Raw genomic sequence first — 27,786 nt, 5'->3', positions numbered from 1 at the left:
TGTAAACCACAAGCAAGGCACAAGAAGTGGCAAGAAAGCCAGGCACCCAACTGCAAACAGAAGAGTAATGCTAAAATGTGCAATTTCGTTTGGAAGACTTCTGTGCAACTCACATAGCTTTAGTCTTCTGGCATTCAATTCATTCCTCTGGAATGAAAAATATGCTGTTCAGACAACCGGCATTATAGAACATGATAAAGCCATATGCTTATTTAAATTAGTACTTCCAAATCAAATCTATTTTCTTCAAAGTTAATGGATTCATGTCAAATCGTAAGGATGGAAAGCATATTCTTTTCTGCAGTTTCAGGCAAGGTTTCACCATATGCATTGTACTCAAGCAGCATGTCAGTGGAAGCATAACAAGTAACAGAAGTGCAAGATTAGTTCATATAGCTATTTTAACTAATATCCTTGGTGATCTAAATGTGCAAGGAATTACTGACCATTGACAAATGTGAAACAGAAATATAAATTTAGACACTTAACCTGTACACACTCACCACTTGTTTTTCTTTCTAATGTAGTCTTTTTCAGATAGATTAACCAAGTAGATCATCGGTTTTGAAGTAAAAAACAAATGTTTGTTCAAAACATCAATCTGGAAGTGAGAACAAAGGGGGTGAATTTTAAAAACCATTTATATCAACTTGAATTAATTTTATGATCATTTTCCTCATGGCATGTCTGAGAAGGCTACAGAATTCAAGTGTAATACATAAATCACAGGTAAGTATTGATTCAGCAAATAAATTCAACATTCAATACATTATGAATATGAAATCCAAAAAAAAAAAAAACCAAAACCCTAACAACTTTTAAAAAGAACCAGTAACAGGTAGTAAAATTAGAAGTCAATTCGTGGAGTAATATTTATAGCCTACCTCTTTGTCATTCCAATCATGATAGAAGCGGACAGCTTTCTTTTCATCTATTACCCATGTCTTGATTTTGCACATTACGTCCTATGCAAGATCAAAAAAAAAAACCAAAGTCAAAAACTCAGCTGGATATCAAGACTATTCTCTTCCATAAACAAGGCATGTATCCATTAAGATTCAAAACATACACACAAATGAAAAATTAGATAATACTTTTTATAAAAAAAATTTTACTCTCCCAGAAAATCAGAAATTGCTGCTTTAAAAGTCGCTAAAGAGCAATATGGATTATTAAAGTAATCCAAATCCCACAATTAGAAAGTTAAATACACAAGACTCAAGTATCATCTCTTGTCACCAAGAACATCAGCAGAGCTCATAAAACATATGTATAAACAGTACATTTTAGATTGCTTTTCAAACTCAGTAAGACGCAACATTTCAGCATCCAGCGGGAGAGACCACGTACAATATAAACATGCCATTAAGAAAAGGGAATGGGTGGGACAAAACACAGCAATTTTTTTTTTTTTTTAAATTGTGAGCAAAAGAAATGGAGCCTATTATTGATGATCCACCCTCAAGAAATTAATTCAAACGGCCAAAGCCCTTTTTATTCCGCATTAATTTTTCGCCAACACCTTCTCCCTCCCCCCCCAAAATGAAACCTGCCAAAGCCTCCATTACACAATGGCAAGAGCCTTGCACTGGTGACCTCCAACCAGCTGCATTCACTTTCAGAACATCTCTCTCGGCAGGAAATCTAAAGGCCTTTTAGTTAGCAAGCTAGTGTGCATTCAGAAGGAGTAACTGCAGGAAGAGCCCAATGTGCTTTGTTTCTCTGGCCTTTCTTCACAGAAAGATTAATCATCTGTGAAATGGAAACGGCAAACAGCAAGTGACACAAACTGAACCCTTCAAGCCTTTCCTCATCAGTTTTGTGGTCGTGAATCCGAAAGCTGCGTGTGGCACGGTTTTCCTTACAGGCAGGTGTTAATAAAAGGCTCTTGGGTCTGAAAGGTCAAACTCTGCTCTTCTAGGAGTAGTACATTTTAGAGTCGCCTATTTTTTGTTGTAGATAATTTATGATCATGCTTTAAATAATGCATTTTTTTAAGTTGAAATTGATGCAACTGAGCATTAAGATCTTTAAAATACAAGGAAACATTCCCTGAACTGTTGAGCACACAACGTTTTTTGCACTTAATGCTATGCAGTTGAAGTACATTTATAAACAACCACAAATAACATCAGTATTTACTACCGTCTTTTCTAGTCCTGCAGTAGCTTTAGTGGAGGGGAAAAAAAAAAAAAAAGCTCTTCTAAATCTTCAGATCCTGATTTGAAACCCTCCAGGAACAGGACTCCCCACAGATTTTAACAAGGAAGGGGCAAGCTAAAACTTTTAATGAAATCTAACATGTTCTGCCTAAGAATAATCACTTTTACTCTCCTATAACTGAATTTCACTCATAAATGTTTAAAAGTGGCTAATATAACACCATTTCCTACAAGGAGAAGATCAAAGTGCTATATTACAAATGCATTATGATTAAAAAAGCACTGTGCAGCTTTGCTATTAACTGTTCTTTAAACCCTAAAAGGCTTCCCATAGATCTCACTTGGCACTGCATATACAACCTTTGACAAGTAATGTAGACCATTTTTATTCATTGCCTAAAATTGTAGGCAATTATGTGCGTCACACTGGCCACCTGCAAATTCTGAATGCCTGCTCCAGTTGTCAGAGCAAAAAACTAATGTCGGAGGGGATTAATCTAGGGGGAGAGAGTCCTCTTTAATGGCTCCAGCAGGTGAAATGGCCCAGCTGGTTACTATGATGAGTGGCCAGAACAGCTTATGTAGAGACATGCAACAAGATTACACATAAAGAAGAAAACACTGGTACCATCTTATCTTTAACCCTATGTGCTTTTTATTTTTCAATTAAATCTGTATAAGCAAGGTAAGGGAAGCAATTCTACCAGTAAGTATTTTTCACTTAAGATATTTATCCTCAACTTCTCTTTAAATAGATATATATAAAAATCAATACAATCACCAAGATTCCTGTTCAGCAGTGAAGGAATTCTGATTACACCCTGTTTTGGGTTTTGAACTAGTCCTGTAGGCACTTACCACATGACTTTCAGCATTACAGTTTCTCCCACAATAGCAACGCATTGCTACATATAAATTGGAGTCAATAAAAAACTGGCAGGAAAAAAAAAAAAAAAAACCACTATAGCAGAAGTCACCAGAGCCAAACTTTTAAGTTGCTGCTTAAGCAGAAATTAAATGTTTTGTAATCACACTGTAAGGGGACCTACATAACACAGAACCTCCAGAAAATTTCAAGCATCAACACAGCAAATAAAATTTGGCCTTTCTAAAGCCTGTCTAAGCACAGAGCTGCCAATCAAAACCTCTCTTCCACATTCATTTGCTACTTACAGTGACACACAGTCTAAATCCATTTTGGCACTGACCTAATTTTATTAAGTTCCCATTTACGCACCTGATCTAAAGCTGTTTGCAACTGTTGTTCTAAAGGAGTGATTGATTACATGAACAATTTCTACAGGTAAGGCAGATCTACAGCTGAGTATGCCAGGGACAACTAACAATCACGTACTTGCAATTTTATTTTGGTTTTATAAGGAAGTTGGCAAAGTATTGGAAAACTTTTTGTAGATAAAAGGATGCTTGTAAGCAAATGCAGCATTTTTGTATGAAGCTAATGAAGCAGTAAGACAAAGTAAATTCTCTGATGCTATATGGGCAGCATTTACACCAGAATGTAAGGCAGACAGTTCAGAAACTTAAAAATGGGTCAGTTGAACTTAGATTCCCCTGCATCAGTGGTGGTGTTCCACTGAAACGGGACTTAACTCCTTAACAAGAAATTGTTAAATATAAATGACAATATTAAAAAGGCACATGTTTCCACATATTTCTTTTTAACTCAGCTGCCCCAATACTCTAAACAAACATACAAATAGCACATTTTTGAGTTATTTCTCATGCAGAACCATTTTAAATTATTCGCTTCTATTTAGGACTGGTAAAAGAGTACAACCCCATCTTTTTATCTGCTCTATCATTGTACTAGTCATTTAAACACATTTAATGATTACTCAAGTTAACTTTGAGATGCTTAGTAACAGAATACAGACCAATGATCTTCTTTGTTTTATTAGATCTGGCCTCTCCAATTGTACACTTTGAGGTCAATCTGTCACCAGCAGAATGATCCACTTTTCCTTCTTTGATGAGAGCGGTACTCTTGTTTTCCAGCTAGCAACATTATAACAAGAGCCATTCAGAAAGCCACGAAAAATCCCTCCAAATTCCAATTTCCTTACAGTTGTCAAGGCATATGAAATACAGCAAACTTAATGAATATCAAATATCACTGTGTTTAAAATCAGTTAATTTCTGACTACATGCATGGCAATATATTTAGCACATACGAATACTCAGTATATTTAGCCATATGAAATACAGTGATTTTAATTATGTCCTGCACTCATTTTCCAAAGACCACAAGTACTCAACCCACAAATGCAGGACATTAACAGTAAGTCCAGCAGTATAAAATAATGAAATACATGTAAATTGCATATAGCAGATTTACCAAGACCTACTCATGAAACACTACTGTGCAGAAAAATGTGCATACATTAATAGACTTTCTGGATGAATGATAGTAATAATGTGTGCCAATGCCAAATTCTTCTTACAGCATGAGGGACTAAACTGAAGCTTGGAAAACTCACTTGCCTACTTGGCATCAGAAAATTGTTATTTTTTTTGTTGTAAATTACCAGGGCATGTAATTAACTTCCGCAAATTTAATAAAGAAATAAGCAGTTGTGAGGATTATCACTTCACACTTCAAAGTGCAAGTGAATTCCCTGTGATCCTGCAGGCAGCGCAAAAGTCTCCACTACTACAGAGTAACTGTGAGTACAGTAAGGTTTTCCCCCCACCAAGGGAAGTATGGAGTGTTTTTCAGCAGCTTACACATTCCCTTCAAAACTTCCAAGACGTAAAAACTTACCATCTCCCCGTAAAAGCTTCAAAAGCACTTAAATACTTTTTATTAAAATGTTTCAATTGTCAAAAATTTTATCATTTACCCTTCTCTGCTGCTTGGGAAAGCTACAAGGAGTATCTAAAACATTATCTGTAGCTCTTAGTTAGCTCCTCTCATTTCATTCCAAAGTCCAACACCATTGCATATCAGTAATGAAGGTGGTAGTGTATAAATAAACATATTCTAACTTCCCTAAAGAATCTGGTTCAGTGGCAGAAGGTGTTTCTTTAATAAATCACTGCATATACTAAATGGAGTCAATACCACCTACCTAGAAGGTCTCAGAATACAACTGTAAATAAAAATATGTGTGTTTCTGATGGCACTCCAAACAAACTCTTTGCTTTTCACTGGTTACCATCTTTCAACAGCCAAAAAAGGCCATGTTAATGACACAGAGAACAGTAACCTACAAACAATGGGAAACCATGTAGGGACCAGAACTGCCCCATAGCTCTGGTGAAAGCAAACCATGCTTTTGAATACGAAACCCTGAAGTTCATACACTGCTGGGCAGGGGCAAAGGGAGGGTGGATACAGTATTTACCAACACAGCACTTCTCTCTTGCAAGAGTGACTGAGGAGCCTGGAGGGTCACAAGCAAATGAAGTGTACTGTAACTAGAAGATTAATGCAATCCTGGAGTATATACATAGCCTAGTCTCCAATAGGAATAATTTTACACTTATCTCTGCTGAAATAATGAAAAACTGGAGAAAAAAACAGAGGTTTTGAGAAAGTGCAAGATTTGGTGTTCTTAAATTCTATGCTTTTATTCTTATTGCATTATATATACATATAAAAAAATCTCATATATACAGGGTTTTTCACTAGCATAGAGAAATCAAATGACTGCTAAAGCTTGACAAATACAGATTAAAACTGTGCCTTATTTCTAAACGGTAAAGATAATTAATTACTGGCATAGCTAATACAAGTTAAAGTAATTTTAACTCTAGCCAGAAAATATTTCAATAAAGGTTAATTTTTCCTGTAAGAGAGACATTCCATTTTAACCACAGCCATAAGAATTAAGTTGGGGTATGCGAGGGATCAAACCAGATAATTATTATTCCATCTGGCCTTCAAAATTTCAAAATGGTTTTCCAGATACAGATAGAGAACAATGCTATTTGAGGTACTCATAGCTAGTTTAACAGTGTTGCACCAAGAACAATTTACTGAGTACACACAAGGTGGATGGAGTGCACTGAGCCCACAGTCCTTCTATTCATGGCTTTCCTTGGAAATCTTTTCACTTCTTTGAGCATAGCCTCAGCTGTCTGCTCTTCCTGGTGCAGTTTTGTGGCAATTCAGAAGATTGAGGATGAAGTGACATGGTAAGAATTTATTCTAAAAACACTGTTTAAAAACAACGGCATTTTAAAGGATAATTAAGACAAATTTTGCAGTTTAAAGAAAAGGCTAGATCATGTTTTTTTCATTGTGGTAAGTGTTTAAATAAGCTGTAGCAGCTGGGTACAGGAAAGAGAACAAACCAGGTACTGCACCAACTGGAGTGACAGTGAGTTCCTCTGTGGTACAAAACAATGTCTAATCTCTTACAATTCCCTTGCTCACTGACATTAATAAAAATACAATGGGACAAGTAATGTATTTAGGACAAGTGTATTGTCCTTCCTTCTATTTAATACCTTCACACAGAGCCAGTACAAGCTGTACATGATACAAGATTTACTTAGAACTAGATGCCAATAATGTTTATGAACCACAACAAGCACTTTCACCCAAAACATCCTACAGGCATTCCAAGCAATGTAATTCATGTTAATAATCCCCGAATTCTCCTGTGTGGGTCATCCTTGTGGGCTCTACAGCATTATACATGAAACAACTCAGTCATGTGTCGCTTCTCAAAGAAAAAAACAAGCAAGAATAAAGAAAGCAGTCTATCTACAAGTGATTATTTCCAGCAGTTCAGAAATTCAGAACAGGGAAATTGCACTGAAGACTAAAATGAAATATCTTTCGCAGACTTTCACTAAACTTCTCTTATTGCGTTAGCCAATCCACAAAAATTTCCAAATAAATCCATGTGTGAATGCATTTGTTGCAGTTTCGTGTGAATTAAGCCAAATGAAAAAGGTGTCTTTTTCAGAATACAGCTAATTTTATATAGTGTTATTTTGGCATATGCACATACAGTTTAAAATGGCTTGGATCTAGACATACCAAGAGAGGCATGATTTACAAAAGTAATTACTTTAAGCTACTTGTCAAATCTACACAGCAAAGATCAGCCTTGACAGAAAATATTTAAGCACTGACTTCTCTTTGTCTACTGATAATACCAAAAAAATCCAAACGTGTGTTTACACATTATGTATTTTTAAGTCAGGCTTTACTACCAATCAATTCACAAACATCTGCCATGCTACATTCAAAATGTTCTCCAGAATGAACTTTAATTTCCTCTAAATACCACATTAAGCACAGTAAATGGTCCACTCAAGATTTTAGGCATAATTATATGCATTACGAATATAAATATTTTCTCGATTCCCTATGATTTAAGTTAGCAATTGTAAAAGCCATCAGCAGAGAGTATGTCAACAGTGTATGTGTACACTGCTCCTTTCTTTCCCTCTCCTGTGGAACAGACTGGCCTCTCAAACTCTCCTCACACAAGGAGACCAAAGAAACTGGCAAAAAAAAAATTATACAATTCATCACTGTATTTATCTTCAACTTGGAATGAAAGAAAGGTGAACATTCCCAACTGACATCATCAGTTAGAGGAAATAAGAGTTCATCCATCCGTGAGAACTCTGGCAAGTGCTTGCAGCAAGAGGTCAGCAAATTCTGCCTGGCACATCCCATTCATCAGAATATTGCAGGAAGGAAAGCTTTTCATCCAGTATATCTTGGTAATAAGAACAAACTGAATCCACCAGCTCTTTGCTGTATATGAAGTATCTCCCATACTATATTGGTGATTTTAACAACAAATGATGAACAAAAGAGCATCTTTCTAACAGTTGCTATATTCTCAGGACAGGATCAGAACATTCAATGTAAGGGAGAAGAATGGAAGAGATTAAAGCTACTTAAACCACCATTAGGAAGATTTTGCTTTACTCTTCGTAGTACATATATGCTGACAAATACAATGACCATAGGCAGAGAGTAAGTATTCATTATTAGATCATTGCCCATCACAGTAACAAAACAAAGCTTGATGCCTTTCTTTTAAGTTGAATACGCACTAGATGGTTCTGGTACCATTACAGTAAAAAGGAGTCTCTAACTGCTCTTTTCATAACTGCAATTGCTTTTCCTGTTAAAAAATGCGCTTGATTTGGTAAACTAATCTTGTTTCTAAAATGACAGACTTCGCAATGGAGACTTGTGAAAGCATCCCATTCAACCAAACACTGGAAGTTCAAATCCAGTGAATGCTGATCCTCACCTACTGTAGAAGCCACCTGTCAATAGAAAATTGGAAGTTCAAACACTGCACATTGATTCTGACCTAAAGAATTTTTCCTTGTATCACATATTCATCAATAATCTGCATCAACTCAACTATAAACAATACCCGTGTAGTCAGACACGTAGATCTCAATACTGTTAACATAAGAATTCTTGTGTGCTGGAATTCAAGATTCTGGGCACCAACAAAGGGCTCAAGGAATAGCTATCTGTTGCAGAGCTATCAATTTCTAAGGACTAGAACTGAATCAGAACTAGAAACTTGAAATCCCCAGCTATCCAAAATGACAGATCAATAATAACCTAATAATAAAGTTTACCTCAATATCTCATGTCTCTGCATATACCAGCACCAGACAGATTTAAAATATAAAATCAAAAGTACTCTGACTACTTTCTGAAATTATATTTGCACTGTTTTAATACATGCAAATAACAAGAGTATTTTTATTTTGTAATATCTCTTTAGAAGGTTATAGCCAAAATAATATTTAAAGGTATATCAAGTCTGAAAGACTAGTACCCTTAGTAATAGCAGACAGTCATTTCTGAGAAGGCAGAGGGAACACTTGCAAAACAGACAATACATGTGTAAAGGAAGCTATTCCAAGCTTATGTCAACATTACGTGTTGGTGATTCTTGGACCATATTGTGCCACTGATTTTTAAGTAGAACTTGAAAATTATTTCATTGATACCTCTTTAACAACAGCCAGCTATTTTATTTCTGCTGACAAGGGATTAAGAAATCAATTCTCTGAGAGACAGGACAAACAGTTAACACTGCTCAACTGCCAAGCCAGGTCACTGCACAAAGGTGAATTTACCACCTGTAGGCAATGTGGGCTTAGACAGAGGAAAAATGATAATTAACAAGCTGTAACACCATGCAAGAGGCAGGCAATCAAGTACAAATCTCAGATTTAAGTACTGTCGACTGATATACACTGACAGTTTTTTATTTTTCTCCTCCTAAACCTTTTGGAGATTTCAGACTACCAAGTTACAATCGTGGTGGCTTATTGATAAAGCAAATATTCTAAAGCAGACAATTCATATTTATAAAATGAGACAAATTACTTCTATAGCTCTCAACCAGTTGAACTTCTTGAAACATTCTCCAACATCTTCACCTTGAATTGTTCCAAAAGGAATGGGGGAAAGAAAACAATAAAAAAGAGAGACACTAAAATTTTAACATTGTGCTTAAAAACAAAACCAAAACAATCTATGAATACCAAGTTTTTCCTTCGTAACCTCCTGGTTTTCCTGAAAGGAAAAATGACTGGGAACACTCTGTGCACAGACAAGAGCTGTTTGTTCCACATCTCTGCTAGAGAAGAAGAATATTGCTAAGAACAGAATATTAGCAATGGCTGTGTATTATACTGGCAAATAATTTAAAAAGTCAAATCCTGAGCAGTTCTCTCCCAGTCCTGTCCCATCCTCTATTTTTTTGAAGACAACCTGTTTGAAAAAAGTATTAATTTCAGGCCATACTGTCTCTTCATGATTTTTTTTTTTTTTTTTTTTTTGCCCTGGGAAAAGCAAGCCTTGAACAGCACCTGCAAGCTGCATGGAAACATCCCTAATTGTGCTGGACAGGGAACCCTCTCTGTGACAGACAAGCTAAATGCAGAATGCAATGGATTGGGGAAGTGCAGACTGATCGAATAGCCAAAATATACTCCTAACATTTGGCTACCACTTTAGGAAGGAGGAATAATCTTTAACTGCTTTTTTCACTAATCCCACATGGCTTCCCTCCTAGACCTGTAAATCATTTACTGCATAGTCAATCCTGCTATACTGTACTATAGTATATTATGTAGAATGCAACCACAGGCCTTCTGTGCAACACAAAACATGAAAGGAAAAGAGCCAAGGCAAACTGTACAGGAGTGCCTCACAACCCAGTAGATGAACATGTAAAGCCCAGTAGTGCCTGGAAATGTCCAAGAGCTGCCGTTACAGTCTTACAGCTACACAAATCTGTTTCTAGAAGCTGCATAAGTGGACCTAAGGATTGATTTACCAGGACAAGAAAGGAGCTTTCACAGGCCTTCACCATTAAAAAAGTCCATTTTACGAAGTCTAGTGTATATACATTCCAATTCAAGCATACAAGTCACAGGGAAGAGAGGCAAGAAGGTCCAAGATCAGCAAGATTCACAGGAATTATGCCCCACAACACTTCCTTGAAGAGATTCCCTAGTGACTATAGGTCCTACGTGCAGCCTTTGTCTCAAGGGAAGCATTAATTTGTGCCTCCCCACTCTGTTCAGCCACCCCTTCCCAGGAAACAAAGGAATTTCACGCCTTTGAGACTTCTATTGTTGTTGACAAACTCAGCTGAGACTGGTCATGTGTAACAGCTATTATTGGGAACAGAACTGGCAGAGCAACATGACGTCAAGAACCTGATCTTTTCTGTGCATGTGTTCATAAAAACAGGATTAAGAAAACACAACAAATGACAGGAAGTGTATGTTACAAATACAAGGTGACAAAGTCATTTTGACAGGTGAACTACAGATGAAGTAATAGTAAGGACACTGAAGGAAGAGGCAAAGAAATGGATGAGAAACTGAAGCTGGGTGAAGAAAGATTAATAATAAAGATTTTGAATTTTTCTTTAATTAATTAAAATTGCATTTCTAGATTTGAGATTTTTATTTAGTGTCTCCCTTAATTTGAGAATAATCTGACATTTTCTGTTTTCATAGACATAACAACTTCCTGTGGTTAAAAAATGGCTGAGAGGAACTCTTCTCATACAATTAGAACTGTACCTACCAGCCATTAAGTTACACGATCACTATTACAAATTCTATTTAAAACACACTTCAGTTATGATTCTTTGCAATCACAAAAGTGCCAACTTCTTCCTTCACACACGAAGAACATACATTGTGATATAAAATCCTCAAAGCATCCACAGAGGTACACTCAAAAACTAGATAGGAATGTTCCATCACAAGGAGCTGAGCAAAGCTGTTTCCAAAGACAGCCAGCCACACAACAAAGTGAGCGAGAAGAGCTCAAGGCTGGGGCAGAACAGCATCACAGCACTCCTCATTTTCATCTTGTCATACCAACGTGAAATTTAGCTTTAGCATGAACTTTGAATTTGCTATGGACAGGATTTTTGCTTGCCCCTTTCTTTAACATGAATTAAAAGGTGAAATACTGTGTGGATGCTATTTGAAACTGTAGGCATAAACTGCACTGTTCGTCTAAGCGTGTGAAAACTTTTGTAAAAGATAAAAATCACTGCCCACATGTACCCAGGACTGGGTTCACATAACAGATAAGACCTGAAACAAAGGTTCTTAAATGAAGGTTCTCTCTCTCTGGACTTACATAAAACCTTTAAATCTTCCAACAATAGCTATTTTTTCTGGCCTAGATGAATAAAGACATAAAACAGTTTTCATGACAGATGAAGACTAGTTCTTCACCAACAGAAGCTACCACAGAAGTGCTTTTTAACACTGCATCATAGATGAGTATTTTGGAGAGGGATGTTCACTTTCAGCTCCTATCTGTTTGCAGACACTAGGCAGGGTCAACAAATTTCACTGCACTTCAATCTTGGTAAATTAACCTGGCAGCACCAATATAACAATGTTTTTCTTTCTACTTGCTATCAAAAAATCCTTCTGAGAAAACAGTATTTTTTTAATACTTACTTGCTAGACATAAATAATCTATTTCCACACTGCTGTAATAATTAGAGAATGCATTTTATATACCACCTGAAATATTTATAGAATATTAATGACAAAGAAAAATGAATGACTACTTGGAAAGTGGGGACTCAAAAGACAAGTGGCAGTAAAACAACAATTTGCAAAAAATGTACTTGGAAGTTGATAATTATTATACATTAATAATTTACAAAGAAACACTACTACTATCCTGTGATAATTGAGCTCATTTAAGCAGCCTTCCACAACAACATTCTAAAATTAATTTCAACTAGCAGTCTCCATTTAACATGCACTAAAAGACACAAAGTGCAATCACACCAAAAAAAATACATTCACTTGCTGGCTACAGGAATACTAATATCAACATCATAGTAGAACTTAACAGCAGGAATAAGTCAGAAGTAACTCTGAATTACAACTTAGACATTGATGTAAGTTAGACAAAGGATTGGCAAGTCTCATACAAAGCTGTGTCAGCAAGAAAATAATAGCTAAATTTCAAAAGTTACAATTAGCTACATCTATGAAATCTTACACTGACAGCACAGCCAGTCATTCTAGTATTATTTTCAACTCATAATAATAATTGCTTTAAAATACATATAAAAATAGTAGTAGTGTTTTGTATCACACATCTGGGATCAATAAGAAAACCCAACTATACAAATATTTCAGTTCAATGCTGAGAGGACTTATTGATTTACTTTTGTATGTCATATACTTACATATTCAGGTTTTAATTTCTTGTCTCCTCCTCTTACAGCTACTTTTTCAAGCTTATCTATGCTCTGCATGATCAGCTCCTCATCCTTAAGTCTAAGTTCTTCATGTATAATTTCAATGTCACGAACAGGATCTACACTTCCTTCAACATGAGTGATATCATCGTCTTCAAATGCTCCTAAAACAAAAGAAAACTTACATTATCTATTAAGCTAAAAAGACAAGAAAGGTATATTTATAACATACTATAACGAGTCAAAAAAGTTTGAAATTAAGAAGCCACATGGTAGTCCTGCCCATGTACAAATGCCCGGTGCAATGTTTTATATCATACTGGTTTAGTGTGTTAATTTTCATATCAACTCCAGGATCCAAAGCTCCCTCTCTGTATATACAAAGCATAGCACTTTGCCATTTCAGGCTAGGACTTTGAGAATTTAAGACTTTCTCCTACAAAGGAATAAGCTGGAGCAGTTTCCTGAAAATAGCTGGTGTGTTTAACAATATCTAACCTAGAAGTAGCAAACAGGGTAGTTAAAATGAACATTGTGGAACATTTTAATACACACAGTAATGATTACAAGAATCATGGAGAGAAAACCTTTCAAATCACCTTGGCAGACCTCACTGGCTGCCCAATTTTACACATTAAGAAATGAAGAAGTTCTAGACAAAGAATTCTGAAGTTCTGAATGACTCTTAGTGTTTCCAAGGGAAACAGGGTTTAGAAAAAAGGCCTGAAATCATCTGGCAGACCTCATCCCTGTTTCAATCTACTTTATCACTGTGGTTCTGACGGTGATTAGATAATGAACCACTCAGACACACAATTTACACAGCAGCTAATTTCATCGGCCTGATTTGAGGGTATGGTTTTTAGGGGGCCATCAAAGAAGCAGATGAAGGTGCATTTGTCATATATGAGTGACAACCATTCACAGTATCTGAACAAAATGGTGCTGGCCCTTATTAGAAACACATGCTATTATCACATATTTAAAGTGCAGTTGAAGCCATAATTTCAAATTGCCAACTGGAAACATAAGGTTAAAACAACCAGATATTACTGATGCATGTGTGCTGACTTCATGCCCTTCTGATGACAATCTGGCAACATAATTCAACTAGGATTGAAATTATCAGATAAGCAGCATCACTTAAAAAAAATCCTGCTCCCCCCAAAAATCAATACATGTTTTAAAAATAAAAATATTATCAGTTAAAAAGAGTTTATTACTTCTTCCTGGATCAATTTTCAGAGTATTTGCATGCCTAACCTGTAACATTAAAGATATGCATGAGAAATCAACCATGAAAAGAATGTTACTTGAACATTACCAAAATTAAAATCAACTGATTTCTTACACAGGAAAAAAATCCAAGACATTTATTGTACTGAAAAATATGGGAAACGGGGTAAACAACAAACAATTCCTTAAATGATAATATAGAAAGCTATGGGGGTTCTTTGTCATCATTAACATCTTAACCTTTATCTTTTGTTTTAACTTACTGAAAACCAAGGTTTTAGCAACAAAGCTCTTACATCAATGCACATGGAACACATGTTTAAAAGGTTGTTCATAGTCAAATATCAAAATCATTTTTATATAAACTTATGAACAGTCTTTCAAATAGTGGTTACCAGAAAAAGTTCCCTCCTCTCTCATTAACTGTTTTTCTCCAAAGTTGATCAATGAACTCCCTGGGTACAAGCAGCATTACCTCAGCGATAGATCCTGATGCTGGATATGATGGGAGAACAGGCTGCTCTGTTAAATGGAAACACTCCACACTAATCTACACCAGTGCCAGGCAATCGAGGAAGAGATACCATAGCCCTTGTCTTCCATAAATCCTTACCTGCACACCTGACCAAATGAGATATAGGCTGTTCAGATGAGCAAATACTAGAGAACAGTTTAACTGCTCTGTTCTAAATTACAAGGAAAATATTGAATAAAAAGGGCAGAAGTAGGAAGATGTCACCACACAGACCAACAAAAAGTCTACTTGCCTCAGCCTTCTCAACAGATATGTAGCATTCATTCAGCTAAAAGTTTAACTTTCTTCCTTGTATCAAGAAAAAAAGCCTCCACTACCATGTAAATAATATATTCTCACATCCTTCTCCATCTGGAGTCCATAGGCTTAAAAAGCAACAAAAATCCCCACACTATTAAGTCTGGGGAAAAGCTGCATGACTATGAAGATCTTGCATTTAGAACACAAAAATAAAAAGTAAAGTAAACAGCTTGTTTTGGTCTTAAGGAAGAATGAAGCTTTTCTGAAAAAGCAAGTGTAAGGTGAATTAGCAACAACAAAAACCAGTTTATATATTAATTATACTTTTCTGTTTTCTTCAACAACAGCTTCTTCACATCTTCCCATTCCTTTCCCCCCCCCCCCCAAAATATAATTCTTTATTCATCTAAACCCAATTAATTCAGTGTATTTCCACACCTATAAAACTGACTCTAACTTCACCTTTGCTCTCTTCTCAGCCCACTAAAGCCTTTAACGCATGGACTGTTCAGTGCTCTGCCAGAGTTTTCTTCAAGTCTCCTCCTTCCATCATGCCTGTGTCAGCAACCATCCTGCAGTTCATTCAGGCAGCATGATGACAAGGGTTATGTCAGTGGCACAGGCAGTTGCTTTCTTGGGTAAAAAAGCCCCTCTTAGTGAGCTGATGATTTCCCACTAGAGGCAACAATTTAGCCTTCTTTCCTCCTCACTGGGTTGCTTGACTCTTCTCATGGTATGAATGAACACTAGTTGTATATTCCATTAAAGGCATGGATTTTTAAATTTAAATTTCCAATTCTACATTTAGAGGAATTCCTGTTTAGACAGACACAGTCCATAAGAAAGTGGTAGCTTTAAGTTTTTTTTATGCACAAAAGACCAAACTGGCAGTAATGTCCACATCTTGGTACAAAATGAGAGATTCTTCAAGGCAACAGGCACTGAGCTTTTTTGGTGAATCTCTTGATCAAAGTTTCTCAATGTCAACTTCAGTCATCAACCTAAACCAGACCACACTCTGACCAACATCCTAGCTAGAGACACAAAAGGGATACACCCCCAGGGATGAGGGAGATTCAAGAAGAAGGGAAGGAAAAGGCTGAGTGACACCACATGATGAAAGAGCCTCAGTTTTTAACTTTGTCTCAATATCCATGTGAGATGTATCTTGAACAATCTATTATGCCAGCCTCCAGCCTACTCTGCAGTGATGGTCTGGTACAGATCACACTGAGCACTGTAGGGAATTCAATTCCTGTCTGCAGAGCTGCATGCAGACACAGCAAGTCAGAACTGGTGGCAACCTTGGGAATTAGGCTTTGGGCAAGAGATGAGATCTCTTGGAAAAAGTACAGCTGTGAGAAACTAGCGGTTAAACTACTAGAAAAATGTTTTACACAGTACCCGATTTTAAAAACTGCCTATATAAAAGTGCAAAGTAGTAGGAAAAAATGGAGTTGTAAAACTGAGTTTATAAATAAGACATACAAGAAAATGTGCATATTATTTACAACTTTCAATGATGAAAATAAGAACTACAATCTCAATCTACAAATCTTACCTAAGATAGATTGTTAACAGCTGTATTGCTATTTACTACTTTGTCTTTCTGCCTTTGTGTGAAATCCCTCTGCCAAGCAAGGTCTTTACCTCTCTTTTGTTAGGGAAGATGATATGATAGCCCCACCTTCCCTGCAGCATACACAGCAGCAAAACAGAAAACCCAAAGGCTTTACTTTAAAGTACAACAAATGGGGTACTAAGAACCCATCACTGCCCAATTAAAGGTAAAGATAATTCAAAAGCTGTACAAGGAACACGATGCACAAGGTGGGCACAGGCTATGAACACTGAGTAGCACCAGACTAGTAGCTGATATGGTGCACAATGTAGAAAATCAGCCTGATGAAATAAAAACTGCTGAACTGGAAGAAGTAGGGAAAATGGGAGGTGGGTCTTGAGATACAAGACACAGCAAACAAATGAGAAATTTGTTTTTCTGAAGGAACAGGTAAGACTGTCTTGGGTATCAAGCAAAAAACCCAAAATCAGTTAGTTTATGGACACTGAAGAGGAAAAATGAAAAACAAACATTGACAAAGAAATCCTCAGATTGGCTTGTCTGATACTGCTCTCTCATCACAACAGAATATATGAGAAAAATAATGGGGAAAAGGAAAAACAGACATTGGTAGTCTTATTTTGATTCTCAAGCTGAATATAGCTTGAGAGAGCATGGTAGAAAACTGAGGGAGCAAAGGTTCCCCAAAATTATACTAACAGGGCATCTGGGTGAGGAAGCAAAGGACTAGAATGGGATAGCCGTAAAATAGCAGAGACTGCAAACATGGCCACATGTCAGAGGTAAAGCCCATACTGACGATGAGGTGTGTTTAAATTTGGTGAACCTCAAAGAAACCATGTCTCTCTTCTTAGTGACATAATGAGGCCTCAGTTTCTGTAAACAGGAGGGAGGTTTACAAGGTTAGTAACTTGTTCACATAATATCCTCTGTAGTACATGCACACCTGGCAGAATAGTGGCAGCTCAGCTCTCTGGGCTAGCATTCAAAGTTTTCATTAAGAAATCAATTTTTTCAAAGTTGTGCTAAAAAATTCATCTTTAAAAAAGCTGTTGTGATATTTTGGAATTTCAATGAACAACAAATTGATCTACCTATTTATTTTAAAATAATACTAATTTAAAAGTGTATTTACAATTAACATCTCCAAAACTAGTCACACCACTGTGCTCTCAAGACAGTATGACCTATGGACAATTACCTTCTCCAATGAATGTAATGAAAATCCATTGTGCTTCCCATGTCTTCACCAATGCATTTGCTTTTAAAACATAAGGGGCCTTGGCATTTCTTAAACATTACCCCAAACCACACCACCTTCCTTTTGACTGCTTCCTTAAGTTATACTGCCTGTGCTCCAAAACTGCCCTCCTTCTACTGCAGGAAGCTATGGCATACTACTGTAAGAGGAAAAAGGAATCAATCTGCTACATGGGCAAAAAAATGCATACATAAAATAGACTTACTCAACAATCTCCCCAAGGAAGCATGTGTTTGTCAACAGCTAAGCTAATCACACAGCAGTAACAGGAAGGTCAGCTGGGAACCTCTAATCAGTAATTAATTTTTTTAAAAAATCATTGTAACTTTTCTGGCATTTCTCTGGCATATCCTAGCAGAGGTAAACTATAATTTTATCAAAAGTTTATCAAAAGGAAGTTAAACAGAATCCATGTTTTTTAATTATCCTATATATATAAGCCTTTTCTCAAATAATCTCCCATTAACATCCTGATGGATTTGCACTCTACCCTTAAAAAACCCTGTCACTTCCTTTAGTGTACAACAACAAAGATTACAGAGCTAAAAACATCAGGCTCACTGCAAATAAACATCTGCTGTGGTAAATTCCCTTAATGTCTTTGCAGGATCCAGATACTGCTATTAAAACAAGACAAATATTTAGACAGGAAAAGAGTAAAGCATACTACTGGAGCAGGATTCATTTTTGCCAGCTAACAGCCCCAAAATAATTATATAAGCTGAAATTATTAGAAGTAAGGAGGCTGGAAATTATCACTGCCACACTCAGCTCCCTCTTCTGTCACCCTTAGGTTCAAACTTGAAATATTCTTCAGTTTTGGGGAAGGGTTTATCTTTAAGCTGACCATTTTATCTTGGCTGTTTGGGTCCAAGTGTGGTGGGCCAAAAACAATTTTAAAAGTGGCATTAAAGATATAATGCAGCCATAGCTGGTTCTGCACATTTCTTTCAAATTATTGGCTTTAAAAAATGCAGAAAACAAAACGAATGAATGGAGAAGATATGCAACTTGACTCTTGTTTTTTTCCTGTGGAAGTGCAGGAACTGTCAATTTGTAAGGTCTTGATGGCAGCCAGGACACACAATCTAGATTTGTTCTTGACAAGCAAAAATAAGAGCACATAAATATGTATACAGGACAGCTGTAACGAATGCCACTTTTAAATGGTATCATCTAATGGCATGCACATTTCTTCCCATTTCTTTCAAAAATCAGCTTCAAAATTCCTTTGACAAAATTTACCTCTCAGCCTCCAGAAATTTTTGCATTGCTTATGTTATACCTGTCAAGATCTGATGACTGTATGTTATGTATTCATCTGAACAGAACCACTACACTTAGTTACAGGCTATCATCAACCAATTCATTCTCTTGCTAAAATCAAGTCATCCAATTACTCCTTGACTAATCAAGGCTGTTTTGGCTTTTTCTTTTTTCAAAAGGTACTCAACAGCATAAACAGTTCACTTACAAGAAATGGAAAGGGGCTAATCAGCAGAATTATTGTTTTGCTGCCACAATTTGCAGTATTTAAATGTAGTTGCTGATTGGACTGAAAGTTTTATGATATAGCATATAAAACTAGTTTCACATAAAAACGAAGAAGCTGCCTATAGCCTAAACCTTATTGTTTCTAGCTGCTCCAACCTGCCCCTGAGATGCTAAAATCCAAATCAAAATACTACTTCTAAGCTTATTTTATTCTGCTCCTAATTGCAATTATGGAAATTAATTATTATCTTTAAGATTAATTTCTCTTTTATATACCAGTTGCTTCATTTCTCTAATTATCCTTACCCTTAAAACAAAGTGTAACCAAACATTTGGCTAACACTAAGCTTCACATAATGGCATTCTGGCATCTTGCATTCATTTACTAAAGGTAAGCAGTGTATTGGTACATGTTACGCTGCAATTAAGGGAGATATTTACAATTTGATCTGAATGTGAACTGCATCACAAGCCGAAACTCCCATTGGTATTTAGGGTAATGACCAGCATTTTTTGTCAATAAACTATAAGGGAATGTTTAATAACACCACCACAAACCAGACCTAGAGAATAATTGGTACTTGCACTTCCTCTCCCACATACGTTCAATGACTGCTATCAAAAAGAGCTGCTCGGCACAGACGGGCACGTCACATCACGATACACACACACGCCCCCTGTTATAAGCCCTGACAGAAATGAGCAATAATATCTATCTGGCCACTTGCTGCTGGGAATGGGGGAGAGAACAATACAAACTAAAATACAGTAACCTGAGTGGGGAGGTAGAAGTAGGGTATTTCTTTGAACTACAAAAAAAAAAAAAACAAGACTAGAAGTGTCAAAAAAAAAATTATAAATAATATCTATACTTAGACTGGCTTGACATGCTATCATCAGTATTCCAAAGATTTAAATAGTAAAAGATACTGCTATTTCTGACTGAAGTACAGGTATATTTAACATTACAGAATGTACTAAACTTTGATAACAGTATATTTTACTATCCATATTTATTATTAGAAGGAGAAAATAATACCTTCAGAATCAACATTTTACAAACAAACATTTTATAAACACAGCACATGTTAACAAAGAACCAAAAATAAAGCAGGTTTAGCATGTTTTCCCTTACAAGCTAATTTCAAGTGAAATTAATCACCTGTAACACAAACCTAATATTCTTTAAGCAGAGTAATTTTCAGTTGAAGAAGATGCACCTGCCTACAGCTTCAACATAAGCAAAATCAAGTACAAAAAACATTAAATAAAACGTTGTAGTAAACCTTGACTTCTGAAGAAAGAATTTTTTAGACCTCTTTTGTGGCTTTGTTTTGTGCTACAGCCCCTTAAGTTTTGTCTTCATAAAGCCCTAACTAGTTGTAATCACTTGCAGTCTAATTGTGGACATTTATCTGCTTTTCTTATGCATAGAACATAGCTATTAAAGCTGAATGGTGATGGTGTGAAGTATAGGTTAAATTGGGTGAAATTAAAGCAAATTACTCTGGGATGTGGAACTCTGAAAATAGAAACTGCCAATGATTTGCAACCCTCTTGATGATCAGCTTCACAGAACCCTAAATGACAAGAAAACTTACATATTTTAAAGTTAACTAGATTTTTTTAAAATAATATGTATAAATTTATTTTAAATGCAAGCAGTCACTCTGGCAATAATTATTTTGTCTTACCCTGCATCGTAAAAATATAAGAAAAGCTTTTCATTTCCATTTAAAACACTTGTTTTCATTCTCAAGTTTAGCTGATTTTTAGCAACAAAAACCAGTTCAGAATACTAGGTGCAGCATTAATGACTTTGAACACAACACTGCAGTTTATGTGTACCATATGGCTATACAGACACAGGATGGTAAAAGCAGCTGCTTTGGGCTTTCTTGACTGGTGCAGTACTAAGACTTAATTCATTACTTACCTATATAAAAGACAAGCAGCTACATTTACCCTGCTGAGTCCTAACACCATAGCAGTCAGGAGAGCAGACCGCTCCCCAAAAGTCTAATATGACGGCTGAATGGCAGCCCTTTCAATATCAAATCTATCGGGAGCATTTGACAAAAAAAGGGCACGTCTATTTCTGCACTAGCAGACACACAATGAGAGCATGGAGAAGCAATACAGGATTCTAAATGACTGTAGTATCAACTTCTTAAGCATACAAAGAATTTACATTTGCATAAAAGTACTCATAAAGTGAGTACTGCACAAGGTCAGAGATAAAAATTATAATCTGCCCAGGAAACACTGAGGCAAAGCAATTCACTTTAGGACATGAGAGTTGGCAGAAGAAACCACAAGCCAGTTCCTGATGGAAGCAGATTTATCAGAGAAAAGTTGTTACCAACACAGTCACTCCAATGAGTTTCTCTGTAAAATACTGCTCCAGAGCTCCTACTCTTGAATGTGTCTGACAAATATTAGTATTTATTTCAGATGTAAAATGTTTACTTGCCACTGCTCTTTCATCCTGGCACCACTGGGCTGTAGTCATCGCTCCACAATCAAAAACTTCTACCTGCTGAGATTTGCTATCAAGTTGGTCATACTGAGTAAAGGACATTATTTGACAGCTGAAGTAATAAATCTTTGAGCCCTTTGTCCCTGTTTGCCAAGGGCTTGCTCTGACTGCCCTCGATTATGTATTTTAAATACTATCACTGCACTTCCCACCAAATAGTTGGGACACAATTGGGACATACTCCTTAATTTCCTTTCTTGCAACATGTTACCTGGGTAATTCACACAGATTCACTATCAGAAGACACCTTGGGAAGGGCAGCACTCGATGTAAAACTTTTTGAGATGGCTAGCACGTCACATAAATTGTTTAAAATTCCCTAAGAAAAACTAGCCTATTTGTTCAGATTTTTACAAACTACAACTGTATTAACTGGAAGAAGGGGCAAATTAGGAACCTAGCCTGGTCAAAAGGCAAAGTACCTGAAGAATGCGTATGCTTGCTTCAGAGACAAACACTCTTGTCACCCTGAGCTCAGTTCCGTTCTATTTTATGTTTCTTTCTGTTCTAATAACCGACAATCTTCATTTGTGAGTTTAAGTCATTAAAAGAGAAGCAAACAGGAACAAGGGAGATTCTCCACAGACCTCCCCTCCCTGGTGAGTGTTCTGCAGCAGCACTGCCTGCATAAAGCATACAGCACGCAGGAAGGTCTGGCCACAAACATCAGTGGATAACTTCTAACAATTCTCTGTGTACCATACAACCAGATTCTCCTGTGCAAAAGCAGACTGAAATTCATGTTTTTGCAATCTGATGGAATCTACACTGTACAAAAACATGGTACCTAAGCAGAAACCATTTGGAAAGTAGAAATATGCCCATATGTGTAACTGTGCATTCATAGTGCTTCCAGAAACTCCCAATCACTGCACTGCATTTTACCCCTTTTTTCTGAAGGTCAGTCATCCTGGTCTTCTCTTTTGGAATACTGAGTGTCAAGCTCTATGGTGCCAGTCATATCTGGAATCTCTGAGGGTCACCATAACAAAATATAACTGCTAGCAGTAACTATGTTTTAAAGACAATATATCTACAGAGATCATGAATAGCAACTAGCAGCCATTAGCAGAAACCTATAGGGCAGTTCTACCTGGCCTTGAATGACCAGATACATAGGAAACATCTTACTTATTCATGGACTATTTATCTGAGTCACAGATTGATTATGTCAAAGGTGCAGTAATATAAAAAACCCATTTGGAGCTCTGAAGTTTTTATTGGGTCTGGAACAGCACTACTTAGAGGTTTCCATGACTGTACTCCTACTGAAACACCCTGAATTCCTAATGCTACAACAAAGTCCAAGCCACTAAACTCTGCTGAGCCCACTCTGACTCCTGTGCAGAGACAGTTCAGCTCCCCGTTCCACATTCTTCACAGCCTGGAAGGTTATCAGACTTTGCAAAATAATGAACAGAGAACGAGCAGTTTAGTTCAGCACAGAATGCAAAACTACAACCCTCCCGAAACCCACAACAAAGAATATAAAATTGTTTCAATACAGCAACTTCTCTTCAAAAGCATTTAAAGCAGTAACTTAAGCTATATAAATACCAAGGGAAAAAAAAAAAAAAACTCAGTAAGAAGTTTTCTACAAGAAATTAGTTATCCAAGAAGATTCCAAATATTCCAAAAGTTAAAATTACGTTTTTGCTATGATAAAACAACAGCCCGACAAAACTGTCAAAACTCCTTGCAGTGCCTTACGAAAACGCTATAAAAATGGATTATAGAATTTGACTGGTGAGGGAAAAGAAAGCTATGTTTACAGAGCAGTTCTTATTTACCAGAAGAACAAGATAGTATTTGTAAGAAGAATACTTACAAGGAGCCGTAAACTCAGTCCATCCCATGTTAACAAAGAACCTTATTCTCCATTATCTCAATGTTTCTCCTTTGAGGATCTATTTTGTTGCACAAGGGAGATGTGGAGGAGTAAACATACTTAAGGGAAAACCAGCTGATGTTGATGTATAACAAAAATGAGAGTTGAAAAAGATTTAGATCAGCAAATATTGTTTTCTCAGTGCCATTAGGTATGCATATGCCCTATATAAGTTTGTAATGAAGTGCAATGTTACTAAGTGAATAAAATAGCTTTAAAAACAAAAGCAAAATGCCTCTCAGAAAATTTACCTTACAAAAATGTGCCTCATCATAAAACCTTCCCTCTGGACATTCTGACCCACGTTAATAGTGCAAAACAAATTTAATGCAAAAGAAGCAATACTACTAATCCAGATTTATCCTTTATAAATCTATTCCAATTTTTGAAGAGTGCTGCCTATGGATTTCTAGGAATAAAAATTAATAACAATCATTTTTAAATATATCATTAGCTTTAGCTGCATCATTAGGTTAAGAGCTTGTTTTTCAAACACTATTTTTCATATGTTTACTTCTCTACAAATTAAGAGATGCCACAGTTCTTAGGACCTCACATAACAGTACAGGCTTGCAATTAGAAGAAATAACAAATTATCTTTTTAGAACAGATTCTGAAATACTCAACACAAGGTAATATATAATTTGCATCTTAGCTGAGATGCTAAACTTGATAAAGATGTTCAATGGTCAGTGTTCAAATCTCCATGTAATAGCTGACCACATAAAACTCAATACTGATATTTTATTTTGGATGTTAATTCTCTTCCTTTACAATTATCAAAAAAATCCCATCAAAAAATTAAAAAATTGCTTGCTATAGATTGGCTGGCCCATCATGTGGGAAGTAAAGAACTCATTTTGTACATTATTTCAGTAAAGGAGTCCTAGCCCTCAGACATTCACTTTTTTTCCTAGCAACATTTTACTTAAATGGCAGCTATATTGTGGAACATATCAATCGTGTTCTGTAACTATCTGGCACCACCTAGTAGCCACTGGCATCTTCTTTACTAGAAACCATTAAGAGATTGTGTTAAGAAATTGTGAAAGAGCGATACTGAGTATGCAAGGAATAGTAACTCAGACTTCTTGAACATCACATGGTCAAGAAAATATTTTTTATTTAATTAGGTAGGCAGGTATAGTCACTAACTACTTGTGGACTGTGCAAATGACTTCTGGCTTCCTTGGAAAAGTACATTAAATACTTGTGTGTATGTTGGAGTTTTCAAGCAATCTAAAAATCTGCTGGCAAATCTTAGCAGCAGTTGACAAAATGCATTGTTTTATGCATGTATGCAAAAAACTGGCCTGTTATTCTTTTTTCCTATCCTCAAAACACACAAATAAATTAGAAACTACGAAAGAAAACATAAGCTTTGATTAACCTGAATCCTCGATATACAGGGTGTTTTGTCCATGACTGCCAGAGCAGAGTGCTTTGTAGGCCCTAATATTGGGGAGGGGGGATGGAAGAGGAGAAATATGAATATATCATGGTTACTTCATTATGTTCTCAAGGTGTGACTGGGTAGAAATCTTTATTTCCAACGGTATTACTCCTTAAGCCTGCAAGCAAATACAAATATGCAGCCCCGCTGTTCTGCTCCTTGCAAAATAAATATATGATATTTTTGCAACATCTAACCACAGCTTTTTAAGCTGAAACAGTTGTTCTTCTTTTACTTTAGATGTCAAATCCATCACAGAAAAGAATTTTGTTTTTAAAAGACCTCTTCAATGAAGCAGTTCGTCTCCCTGCCATTTAGCTCACTATATTTTTACAAGCACCAGGCTGAGCAAACTATGATTGAGAGAAGCCATCTTATGCACATTGCTGTTGTCCCACATCATTCAGAACAAACCTTTTTAGATCGTTAACTACCACAGGAGTGCTGATTACACAGGCACCAGCAATTTCCTAACCAATGACCACCTGAACAATGATGTGTTCAGCTTCTCAGACCCTGAAGCCTTTCAGAGGTGAATCATTTCACAGTTTGGAACTAGATCTCCATAGCAACTTCCCTTTGAGGGTTTTAGAATCACCATCCCGTAATTCTATGATCATCAAGCTCAACCATTCCCAATGGTTCTTTTCACAGCAGATGGAAAAGGAAGCCTTGAAATTTTACAGTCTATTTCAAGCAATTCATCTGGCAGCCTATTAGAATTCAAAATATTTCGACCTTCAATCACAAAGCATGTTATCTGAAGCTGTGGTGATCTCAAGTCAAGACAAGCAGACGTTTTAGTCTAATCATCCATGATGAGAAGAGACTGACAAAAACTCTTAATTCAACCACCATCAAAATGCTTATTTTAACTGCATGAAAGTCTTTCAACAGGCAATGAAAACACACCATGTACCATTTTATCACAACCTTCCATTCAAGGGAAATACGAATTCTGAATATTGGCATGGATCTTTGCACTCGCTGACTGCTTTTGAACAAATATCTCCTCCTTGGAAGTCAGTTTAAATCCAAATCTACCACTTTTTTTTTTTTTCAACAGCTGTCAAGGAAAATGATAGAAGCAAACTGCAATTAAACTTCTCATGATTTGAGTACAATAATGCTGCAAATGAGTTACTTATTGATAGAACCAGTTCATTATAGGCATCTTCTAAAAAAGACAAATCACTTACTACTCAGAAAATAAATACCTATTAAATTATGAAAACACAGCATTGGCTAAAATCTTGAAGCAAAGCTCAGTTTCATGATAATCATAATCAGAGGGATGTTTAAAGTTGGGGATTTTTTTCCTTTTTCTTTTCCCAATTCCTAGCTCAATTCCATCTGGCATTAAAGAAACATTTCCCTTCTCCTGAATGTTTCAGTCAACCACTGAAATAATCCAATTGGGGCACAACAGCTTTAAATTTGAAAACATTTTCACCTAAAAGCCCAGGCTGATTCATTTATATTCATCAACCTTAAACACAAGCTAAATTCGAATGTTTTAAGATCTCACCTATGCACTGCTATACACTACTATGTTACTAATATCATTATCTGGTGACTAAAGAATGCAGAAGACTTCAAACTTTTCATGTGTCAAAATGCCACTAATAGATTTTTACAGAATAAGTAGTAAGTTTACTTTTAAAAAAAATTTAAAGAATCACCATTTAGTGACTTGGCAGTGAGATGCTGATATTTAACAAGTGCAGTAAAATGCATGAAACTTAAAAGGAACAAGAGAAGGCCCCCACCTGCACCCAGGCCCCAGTATCCACAAAGAATAGTGAAATAAGGGAAATTAACATATATGTTATATTTTGTAACATTCAGAGAGGAAGGAAGACTTAATTGTTTTACTTTCTTTGAATGAAAAAAATGCACATTCAGAGTCCCTAAGTAGTTACTTAACTGAGAGTGGCCACAATTGAGACCCTCTCCACAGCACTTAAAATGCCACGTTTTATTAGCCTACAGAGAAAAGAACAACCCCCTCCCCCTTTCACTGACCTTATTCTCCTAGGTATCAGCACTGCTGAGCCATACTCTTACACTACTTCAAAGAAAAACTCTTGAAAAATTAGAAACTTATTAAAATAACACATAAAACTAAAAGATCTTGAATATGTGATTTATTGAGTAGTAGCTTAAACTGAGAGTTAAAATATTGGTGAAGTAATTTTGAAAAATTACTGTAAAAGAAAGGATTATGAAAATCTTTGGGGGAATAAATTGGCACAACAGAGGATTTATCTTCATATATTTTTCACTGTTTGCAAAGTAGCCCGAGATCAGAGCTACACAGCTGCTTACACTGTACTACTTGAAGATCTAAGGGGAAGTATCTGAACATAACCACAAAATTTAACTAAGGATGAAGCTAGAATTTAAGATAGAGTAAAGCAAATAAAAATGTTATGCATCAACTAAAAATGTAAACTGTTTATTTCTATGTACAATCAACTGAAATAAACACAGAGTTTATTCTAGCAATCTGAGAAAGAAACACCACGGAAAAAACCTTGAGTATGTTAAGTACCATCTCCTGCAAAGACCAGAGATTACAGCAATTACATATGAACAATATTAAAATTCTTAGTGGTTTTCAATGCTAGTTCGGTTACTACTGCAAATATCTTTTTAAAGAGACAGAATAGTTA

The 27,786-nt window shown here is 36.2% G+C and overlaps 1 protein-coding gene across 2 annotated transcripts in view; it reads right to left on the bottom strand.

Annotated features, from left to right (window-relative positions):
* The window catches only part of OLA1 (Obg like ATPase 1), a 94,229-nt gene that overhangs the window by 37,530 nt on the left and 28,913 nt on the right, over window positions 1-27,786 (bottom strand). For both annotated transcript variants that reach the window (XM_053982844.1, XM_053982845.1), the window contains 3 exons: window positions 12,872-13,047; window positions 885-965; window positions 504-601 (listed from right to left, as the gene is read on the bottom strand). In XM_053982844.1, coding sequence (XP_053838819.1) covers window positions 504-601; window positions 885-965; window positions 12,872-13,047 — 355 coding nt within the window. The remainder of the gene's footprint in view (window positions 1-503; window positions 602-884; window positions 966-12,871; window positions 13,048-27,786) is intronic.

The sequence above is a fragment of the Vidua macroura genome, chromosome 7 (genome assembly GCF_024509145.1).
Source record: "Vidua macroura isolate BioBank_ID:100142 chromosome 7, ASM2450914v1, whole genome shotgun sequence".
Classification (NCBI taxonomy): Eukaryota; Metazoa; Chordata; class Aves; order Passeriformes; family Viduidae; genus Vidua; species Vidua macroura.
The sequence above is the reverse complement of the archived record's forward strand: the minus strand, read 5'-3'. Positions and strand labels throughout refer to the sequence as shown.